The sequence below is a fragment of the Austrofundulus limnaeus genome, unplaced genomic scaffold, assembly GCF_001266775.1.
Source record: "Austrofundulus limnaeus strain Quisiro unplaced genomic scaffold, Austrofundulus_limnaeus-1.0 Scaffold497, whole genome shotgun sequence".
In the NCBI taxonomy this organism is placed as follows: domain Eukaryota; kingdom Metazoa; phylum Chordata; class Actinopteri; order Cyprinodontiformes; family Rivulidae; genus Austrofundulus; species Austrofundulus limnaeus.
The window spans coordinates 249,677-260,101 of NW_013952899.1; the positions used below are offsets into that span (position 1 = coordinate 249,677).

General features: G+C 38.5%; 1 protein-coding gene across 2 annotated transcripts in view; it reads right to left on the reverse strand.

The window, feature by feature from the left end:
• Window positions 1-3,587: 3,587 nt before the first annotated feature.
• Window positions 3,588-10,425, reverse strand: part of eif4a2 (eukaryotic translation initiation factor 4A2) — a 12,927-nt gene continuing 6,089 nt past the window's right edge. The window contains exons 2-11 of one of the 2 annotated variants that reach the window (XM_014025752.1): window positions 9,397-9,454; window positions 9,183-9,315; window positions 8,821-8,960; window positions 8,274-8,442; window positions 6,776-6,885; window positions 6,345-6,488; window positions 5,873-6,010; window positions 5,692-5,781; window positions 4,473-4,552; window positions 3,588-4,406 (exon numbers count right to left, since the gene is read on the reverse strand). In XM_014025752.1, coding sequence (XP_013881206.1) covers window positions 4,262-4,406; window positions 4,473-4,552; window positions 5,692-5,781; window positions 5,873-6,010; window positions 6,345-6,488; window positions 6,776-6,885; window positions 8,274-8,442; window positions 8,821-8,960; window positions 9,183-9,315; window positions 9,397-9,454 — 1,207 coding nt within the window. In that variant the 3' untranslated portion in view covers window positions 3,588-4,261. Of the gene's footprint in view, window positions 4,407-4,472; window positions 4,553-5,691; window positions 5,782-5,872; window positions 6,011-6,344; window positions 6,489-6,775; window positions 6,886-8,273; window positions 8,443-8,820; window positions 8,961-9,182; window positions 9,316-9,396; window positions 9,455-10,425 lie in introns of those variants that run through there. The other variant, XM_014025753.1, reaches the window with a different exon arrangement.

Here is a 10,425-nt window from a genome sequence, read left to right on the forward strand (position 1 = left end):
ATATATAATCTGAGAACCTCCATCCTAATGAGCTGGTTGTCCTTATTCAGAGGATTTTTATCTTTTTTATTTTATATATTTCTTGTTTTACATAAAATATATACATGACTAAAGCCAGTTCTGTTAGCCATGACATTAATGTGCAGAAAAACTAAGCTGCTGCTTATTTCATGCTTCGCAACTGTCTGAAATGTGGCGTTTATTAGTTTTCTCAATGGGTACAACTACCACTGGTAGTACTCAGGATCCCTCTAGTGGTACTCAGAAGACATTWATATATCTTCCATTTCTGGGTTCAGGTTGGATTGAGTTTTAATATTATTCCATAAACGTRTAATTTTATTCTTGTTTCATGTTAGGGTGGCAATAACAAACAGTAAAAGTCTATTTAGTCTTTATCTGGTTTTATGGGTGGGGGACCTGTCCAGAGTGTACCCCACCTCTCAACTCCCAACCTTTTGCAGATACACACCTGCTCCCTGTAACCCTGTAAACACAATGGATGCCTGGACAACAATTCACAGTCAWGCAGACTGTGAATTAAAGCTAAAATGTTAAATAAGTGWAAAAGGTGGATGTTTTAATCAAATCTGGATTTTATCTCTAAATGAAAACCACTTGAAATAAAAGTGGTTAACCATGGAGATGTCTAAAGGACTTCGATGCTACAAAAAAGCAAAAAAAAGGAGAAAATCTGCTTCGTTATGACCCCTGCATGCAGAGTCTTATTGTTTTGTACTGTTTGTTTGTCCAGTACAAAAAATAGTCAAATAAAAAGATTGTTTAGGTTATACAGTCATTTAAGGAGAACATACTATAATGCAGCTACAACTGGTCTTCCTTAACAGAGGGCAACTTTGACTTATCATGGTCAAAGGTTTTCTATATCACTCCTGTATTGGTTTTACAGCACCAGTATAAAACCTGTATTTGGTTTTATTCCCAGGTGGTCAACCATCCAACTACTAACCAKGCCTGAGACGAGATCTGGTGTGATCAGGGTGGTACGGCCACAACGTTGTGCAAAACCCATTTTTTAACCATTAAATGTATTTTGTTGTATGAGTCTCTAGGAAGCAGAAAAGTTTAATTTAGTCTCTCCTGGTGCTGCATGGATATCTTTATATTCTGTTTGGGTCATATTTATCAACCTGTTAAGTTTTCTCTATTTTTATGATGTTTTCTGAACTATTGTATCACAGTATTTGTGACAGAACTTCTAAATAATGTCTGAACTTACCAACATCCACCCCCAAACCCTACTCCCAGACCTGGACATGCTGTAAAATCGAATTCAGTTTACCATGGACCATCACAGGCCACACTCAAAATGTTTTTGAATATTGTATTTGAAAAACTTGAAACTGTTATGTAGAAAAATCCTATTGACACACAAAACAAGGCACATAAATACAGTATACCATAAATATAAAACCAATTGCATGAAACAAATCAAAATAAAACTACTACTACTTCTACTACTACAACAACAACAACAACAACAACAACAACAACTAATACTACAAAATGATCATTAATATAGACAACAATCCAGTTAAAAAAGGCATTTCTAAATTTCACCAATAGAATAACATTTAGGAAAATAAACCAATCAACCAAATGTCACTGTTAACTGTCAAAGAAGATTTGAATGACAGTTTACACTAATGCACTTATAGAAACACAAACTAAATTGCACAACTGTTATGCAAAACCTTACCCTTCTTTACATAAGTGAATCTACACTTTACTTTAATTAATGGTGATTTACTTAATGAACTAACTAATCCTCATAGCCCAGCAAGGGAGACAAGAATCTACGGCCAGGCAGTCCCTCCTCTCCTCTTCTTTCACAGACGTGTCGTTCAGCAGCCAGCTGGAAAGAAAGAAATTAAGCAATAATAAAATACAACTGTTTTGAATCCCTCACGTACTGTGCTGCAGACAAGAAACACCCCACGTGTCAACCTTGACAAGACACTGTGGTCATCTGTCCATATCGRCCATATCAGAAACCACTACTTTGAGTTGACATCTTTTTTTTAATAAATGTTTCTGTGCAGCTATATAGTCGTAAACCCCTCTGTCAAACTGGGCCGCTCTGGAAGCTGGAGGGGACGGAGCGTTTAGTGCCTTGTTTGGATTTAAGAAGAGGGCCTCAAAACGAGTTGATCTGAGACATACCTCAGAAAAGGGGTGAAAGAGGGGCTTGTGGAGTTACACTAAGGACAAATTCAGACCACAGACCTAATGTTTTTAGATTTTGCTTGATGAAAAACATCTATAATTTATATTTGCTGTATGGTCTTCAGGCTGAACAAATACAATAGGCTACTTGCATGAATCAACACAGCATCAGTCTTCTACACAGCTTAAATGGCTCAAAATTAAATGGTAAATGGCTTAAACTTATAAAGCACCTTTAAGTCCACACGAACTCCAAAGTGCTTTACACTTCAGATATTTACCCATCCATATACAGATGATGGTAAGCTACACTGTAGCCACAGCTGGCCTGGGGCACACTGACAGAGGTGGGGCTGCCATGCACCKGCAACCACTTCTGACCATCATCAGTGGACAAGGTGGGTGGTGTCTTGCCCAAGGACACAACTGACACAGCTGGAATGGAGACTGACATCACTGACCACTCTGCCACAGCCATCGTTTATAAATAAACCGTTTCTTCATGTTACAAAATACTAAACCCCTCAAGCCAGTGATGTGCAGATCGATACTGAAATATCGATGCTGCCGATACCAGAACTGTGTTCTAGAATCGATAATAAAATCAAAATATAGATACTTTGATACTTTAGTTATTTCAAATAATGTAGATCGTTAACAGAAAAATAACTTAACTATTCCAATCTTGTCTTAAACACGTGGTTGGAGGGAACTACTTTTTCTTCCGCTTGGGTAATGCACTGTATAAGCACAGTGGCACGTGCTCCATCAGTCAGTTCATGTATGGCAGGTCATTTTAACATAAAATCTGCTTCTTCTGACTGTAATTAGATGAGGGCCCCTCAAACAGCATTAGCTCTGGCCAGATACCTTCTTGCAAACACACAATGCTACAAAATATACAAAGTAATAACTTAAAATATCTCTTTTATTCACTATTCAAAAATTATCATATTTCTTAAGGATAAGAATATTAAATTGTGCTAAACAAATGTAAGATTAGGGTTAGAAAGACTTTGAATGATTTCAATTGCTCACTTCTCTTGAAAACATGACTTTTCCACATCAAAGACAGATTAAATATCTGAGGAAAGTGGGACAGATTATAATTTAAAGCAATGTTACKCTTTCATTTAAACATTTTATGAAGGTTTTAGAAGTGCTTTCAATTTGCTTATGAAAAAAAAGTATGTAATTTAAGAATTTGCATGTCATCACCTCATTCTGCTGACTGAACTGCAGATGGCGCCAGAGGACAAGACACTCTCTACTCTCATCAGCTCATTTTGTTCATAAAAGGAATTCAACTTTTCAAAAAACATTTTCTACCAGGCTTATTCAGCATCTGGACATATGAAAATATATTCTCTCCAGTTGGTCAAATGCAAACATACTTAAAATTTGTTTACTTACAGCAACTTTAGTTTATTAAGACATTCATACAATTCTAGAGGAAGAGGAATTCTGAGGACTTTAGGAGTGGAAATGGAAATATACTCTGTGGGGGTAAAACGTCACCAAAAAAACAAACAAACGAACAAATAAACGAACAGCCAAATCACTGAAGAACTCTAATATAGCAAAGTGGGTTTAAAAACATATGGTACATTTAAATTAAGTACATTCACAAAAGAAACAAAAGCAAGTGAATCTACAATGTAACATGACAAATGCCTCTATTAAACAGGCCCACAAGACATCGCACGCGTTAGCATAATGTAATTTGCAGACTTTATACAGCACTTRTACCGTTTAGTCCACAAGTATATTACTAAACGGTGGAGAACATCAAATACACTCATCTTATTTAAACATGAAAAGAAATGCCTGATGAGGACTTTAAAGTTTACAGACCCCATGGCTTTGTAGCCCCAACCAGCCAGCCACCAAGGTTAGAATCTACAACTGTCCAGGAGGGACCGCACAAGTCACCTCGCTTTAATGCACACCAAAATTCTGATCCAAAGTTTAGCATTGAGAAGGATTTTCCCCCCTCGAATAATATAAGAACAATGGCAAGTGGACGATCGCTATCACAGCGTAAAAAAAAGAAAAGAAAAGATATTCTCGGGGCTCAAATCAGGTCGGCCACATTCATGGGCATCTCCTCCACGGTTGTGTTGTAAAATGTCTCGATGTCCCGAAGAATCCTCTTGTCTTCCTCGGTGACGAAGTTGATGGCAACGCCTTTTCTGCCAAAACGGCCTCCACGTCCAATTCTGCAGAGACGAGATGTGTTGGTCTCAAGCAGAGGAGCATTATGTTTGAGAACACACCAGACCTACCTATGGATGTAGTTTTCACGGTTTGTAGGAAGGTCATAGTTGATGACCAGGGAAACCTGCTGCACATCGATTCCTCGAGCCTTAAAAAGAAGGAGGTTTATTATTCTTTAACTGTTAGAATGTAATTTACTCTAATTGGTAATGCTGCACCTCAGCAAGAGACATTCAGAAAKTTAAAGACCTTTAACCCCTTTTTTGTTTGGATTTAGACTTTTGTTTGAATGGTTTCATCTGTTTTATGATGAAAAAAAAAAAACATATTTTGCACATCGAAATGAAGTTTTTAGCAGTGGTGGGCAGCACTAACCTAAAAATTAGTTCTACTAGCCCTAAAACACTAACTCGAATATTTAGGTCCCCTAATTCTGAAGCACTGAAATTTTTATCAAAAGTTAATTCTGAAGCACTAAAATAACAGTCAACCCATGAACATTCATCAACAGACAACGAGTCAAATATTACCATGTTGCTCTCTTAAGACTTATCATTGACATCCCACAGCTGGATTTGGGTTCATTTGTCACCTGGTGGATCAGTGACACATATGAACGACAGCTTTCACTGTCAGCTGTTAACATTAATGTTGATCAACAACATTTATAGACCTCAGTTAGTGCTTCTAAATTTAGCAAGTGTTAATACACTAATACATTTTATAATTAGCAAAAGCACTAATCAAAAAATTAGTTCCCCTATTCCAGCTTTAGGGGAACTGTGCCCACCACTCGTTTTTTGTAAACTCATCTCTTCATGTGTAAATGAGTCAGATGAAGTTATGAGCTGATGTAAGCTTGCTCCTTTCAGTTCTGATTAGGCATGGGACGGCATGAAATTATGACGGTATGATAACCTTGGGCAAAAATATCACGGTTTCGCGGTATGACGGTATTATAATTACAGCTCTAAAAATTTTGTTTTGAAATTTGTATTTAAAAAACAAAAATAACTTTTCTATTATCATATTCAACTTTAACTTTGGAAGCTGTTTTTATATCTCAGAGGTGTTATGCTGAAATTTTATTTACCTGTGTACATCTGTACTTCATTGATTTTTAGCACCTAATGTAATTAGTCTATCCTGATAAACAGACTACTTCTGCAACAAATTTAAATTTTAAGTTCCAATTTCAAAATGCATTCTGCATTTTCTGTGTTGCAGAAATTATTGGTCCAGTGTTTAACTCCAGATGATCTTATGTAGCTTTTATTTGATACTAACCAGAAGATCAGTAGTGATCAACACTCTGCTTGAGCCAGATCGAAACTCTCTCATGATCACGTCACGCTCCTTCTGATCCATATCACCATGCTGTGGAGGAGGGGAAGAATATGATAACTGTAGCATCATCGTCACAAAGCTTAGCAGCAAACTGTTCATTAGCATAAAAAACGTGTTGTACCAGAGCAGAGACAGTGAAGTCTCGAGCGTGCATTTTCTCCGTCAACCAGTCGACTTTTCTCCTGGTGTTGAGGAAAATCACAGCTTGAGTGATGGTCAGAGTTTCGTACAGATCACACAGGGTGTCCAGCTTCCACTCCTACAAACATACAACAGRGTTAATCCTGTGAACACTGGACAAGCCAAACATGTAACCAGGATTTCTAAAGAATCTTTTAACCACAGTGTGTGTCACACAGGATTTTGAGACTAAAGAAAACAGACATTAAGAAAGAGGCCCMTCCCAGTCTCATTTGCAATCCTGTATATTTAGTCTGCTTCCCTGGTGTACCCATGCTTACACGGCCACATGAGCTGARCCCGAGGCTCGGCTCCTGCAGTTTCAGCAGGGTGCTTTAAAGAGAAGTCTGTTTGCAGCACATGACCACGTGTATCTGAGCTTGATGAGGAGAGCTATTAATGTGCTAACTAACCTCTCTCTCAACATTTATGTAGAACTGCTTGATACCCTCCAGAGTCAGCTCCTCTTTCTTCACCAAGATTCGAACGGGGTCCCGCATGAATTTCTTCGTCACCTCCAACACATCGGCGGGCATCGTGGCTGAGAGCAGGACCACCTGAAGAAACAGCAACAGATGAACACAAAACACACTTTCAAAATAAAGCTTTAAAGTCCTGTTTATGTTGTAAGCGCTTCACCTTGAGAGTATGGCTAATGAACATTAAGAAAGAGGTTCAGCCACATCTCATGTTCAGTGCAGCGCTCATTAATCTCCTTCTGCGCCATACTCTGCTAGCATTATTGCACAAAACAGAAAATCTGAATCATACAATTATAGCAGACTTCTGTAAATGCAGAAGACCATGGCTCATGTGCTACATTTATTCTGCCAAAAGCACATACCTGAATGTTTGTGCTCAGCTTCTGGAAGATCTCATAGATCTGATCTTTGAACCCTCGACTCAACATCTCATCAGCCTCATCCAGAACAAACATCTTGATATACTTCGGGGCTGCAGAGAAAAGTGGACCAAGGTTAAACAGGTTTGGCTGCATTCACATCAATCTGCCCCAGGGCTCTAGAGCGYGACCAATTTGGTCACAAATGCAACCTGATTTCCTAATGGTGCGACTAAAAAAAAATGTCCGGTCGCACTGGTGTGACTAATCGTTCGAGGGGGAGGAGGAGGGTCGCCCGCTGAAAAAAAAAGTTTCCATGTTCCATAAAAAAAYAAYCCAGCAGTATCAATGGTCGCCCACAGACAGTCTCATCTCTCCTAATAAAACTGCGCTCTGCTCGCRKGCTCCACTCCACACCTCCCGCACACACACGTTTGTTGTTCTATCCTCATGGGGACTTTGCACTGGCTTCCATTCATTTCCAACAATTCTATAGCCAACCATAACCTCCCAGGTAGACTACACACCTGACCTAAACCCTAGCCTCACCAGGCTGTGTGTACCGGGGAAATGGTCAATAATTGTACCCCCCATGAAGCAAAAACCTGTACACACACACACACACAGCGAAACAACCGGAGTTTTTTTTTCTCCCCCCCAGATCGGGGTCTGAAAAACATTTCTTTCTCGTTAGCTGGAGATGAAAACAAGATGTGGACGGTTGCTCGCTCTTTAGTCCATCTTGTTAATTTAACAGTCGGGGTCTGAGCACTGCAGATCATTTCAGCAGCATGAAGAAGCTCACGTGTATGGCAGGCCACTTTTGCACTTAATCGACTTCACAACAGTTACATTCCAAGTATCTGAAATAGGTTCTTCTGGGTCTCAGGAGGATAAAACTAAACATATTAGATATTTAAGTGAAATAAAATAAGATAATAAGATTCAACTAATGCTAATGAAATTGCAGACTTATGTGTTATTATTTAAAAAAATCTGCACAACCTTTTAATAAATATCAGTAATATTTCTGTTATTAATCATTCTCTTTTCATCATTTTTGTTTATCCAAAGCCAAAGATCCATAGGGTCAAACTACAGGAGTTGTCCATCTGACGGACTTGTGTCTAAAAGAAATTTAATCATGAAATGTTTAAGATGTTTATAAGACATTCAGCTCTTAAACATTTGCACTTAGAATTTTATAGAATCACTTTAAGTACTTTTCAGTAAGTTATAGGTCTTGTACAATTCTGGTTCAAATAAAGAACTATGTTTACTGAAYTGTTAACTAATTATTTCTGAGTTAGTGTTGCCTTAATGAACAGTGATTAAAAAAAATAACCTGYAAAACTCTGATGTTAAATGTGACGTGGTTGAAAATTTGGGTGCACCTAACTTTTGTGCTGGTGCGCCTAAGAAAAAATGTTAGGTGCACCAGTGCAACCGGTGCAATAAGTTATTCTAGAGCCCTGTGCCCAACACAACCAGCAGCACTTACACAGATGTCTCCTGTTCAGCATGTCATACACACGGCCTGGTGTGCCCACCACTATGTGAGGGGCTTCAGCCTGGAACTTCTGAATTTCACTGCGGAGATTGGTCCCTCCGATGCAGGCATGGCAGCTTGCCCCCATGTAGTCACCCAGAGCCAGAATTACTTTCTGGATCTGAAGGAAACAAATGGGATGGCAGTTCAGAACAGCACCAATAGATATGTTCACATACATACATACTGAGGACAGGAAAAACTGTTTAACGTGATCAGTAAAACAAAAAGGAACTCTCCACAACAAAGGTCAGTCCCGAAAGATGGTAAACATCATTTCACACAGTTTTCCTGAACATGTAAAAAGTATTCAATCAAACCAGATCATCTTTTAGACCAATGCAGCCACGGGCAGAGACTACACCAACCAAAAGACTGTTAGTAAACAAAGAATTTTGACAAGTTTGTAAAAGATTGTACCTTCTTTTCTGAACAGTGTCGTCAGTATGCAGCCTAGGCCTGAGACACTGTTGAGGTTATGACCTCAGGAACAGCATACCTGCTGAGCCAGCTCTCTGGTAGGAGCCAGAACCAGAGCCTGAGTCTCCTTCTGCTCAATGTCCAGCTGCTGCAAGATAGAGATGGCAAATGTGGCTGTCTTGCCAGTGCCTGACTGGGCTTGGGCAATGACATCATAGCCTAACAGCAAGAAAATGATTAAAAACAAAATGTAAAAACCACTGACTCTGTACAACAGTTTAACAGCTCTTAATGTGCTTAACTGTAGCTGTCTGACRTTACTGAGTGATCAGGGATAGAGTAAAAAATATCATCATTTTTGGGTAAGTCCCGAAAGATGGTAAACATCATTTCACTCAGATCACAAAAAAAAAAAAAAAAAAACAGTTTAACTTTATGTACCTTTGATGCAAGGAATGATTGCCCTCTGCTGAATGGCAGATGGCTTTTCAAAACCATAAGCGTATATTCCCCTGAGAAGAGACTCTTTCAGGTTCATGTCATCAAAGTTGTCAGTAATCTCATTCCAGTTGCTCTGTGAAGAACAACCACATTAGAAGGAACTCTGACCATTATCAGCCTCATCTTTGCAGCAGTACTCAAATTTTACATTTACCTCAATGACACCATCAGGCTCCATCCCTTCTGGCCCTCCATGGTCTCTATCTCTTGAGCTGTTGAGAAAAAAGGGTTAGAGACCATCAAATTTAGACATCTTTTTTTACTGCAACAATTTGTAAAAAAATTAACCTTCACCTTTACACATTCATGTTTTGAAGGTTTGTTTCCATTTTTWAATTAACCTAAATAAATGAATTCTTTATTACACGAATACAAGGGTCTGAGTTCATTTGTACTCAGGAATAAAAAGCCACAGGACTACTTATTGGACTGAACAGAAAAATGTTCATATTCTCAAATTATGCAACTAAATTACACGTGTCAGTAGGGTAGGGCAATATTGGCAAAGTAATTAATCACGATTAATTGTGGTATTTAGCTGATAACGATTATTTTGACGATTAATCCCCTGGAGTCTCTGGACACCCTTGTGTCCTAGTCACACGACCAGTTTAGTGGGAAAGATTTGCTCTTCGTAAAAATCTGTTCCAAATTGTGTCAAAATAACAGACTTCAGGCAATACAGGAAACTTTAAATTTTGTTGATAAATAAAAAAAAATTACAGAACTTTTTTTTAATGTTCATCATATTTGAAGTGGAGAGGAGCACCGAGCAGACTAACTGGAGGAATCCCCAGTCAGTCTGCCTGGTGGCATTAATCGTATTAATCGTCAAGTGTAAAAAGTAATCGATTAATGTTTTTCTGACGATTAATTGCACACAATATGATTATGCCCAACCCAATATGTCAGTGGTAAATACGAACACAACTCTTTTATAAAGTAAACTTAATGTTTTTCAACTCATTTCTGGCATCAAATGRAAACCTTTGCTGTAGGGCTGCAACGATTAATCGACAACTAATCGATTGCTAAAATAACAGATGACTAATTTAATAATCGAATAATCGTTTTCTTTTTCTGTTCTTTAGTTTTTCTCTCCAAACTGCTTTGACAGCTTCCACTGCCACATCTGCCTTTCTGTCCTTGACACACATGTACAGTAGTGGTAACTGGGGTAGGC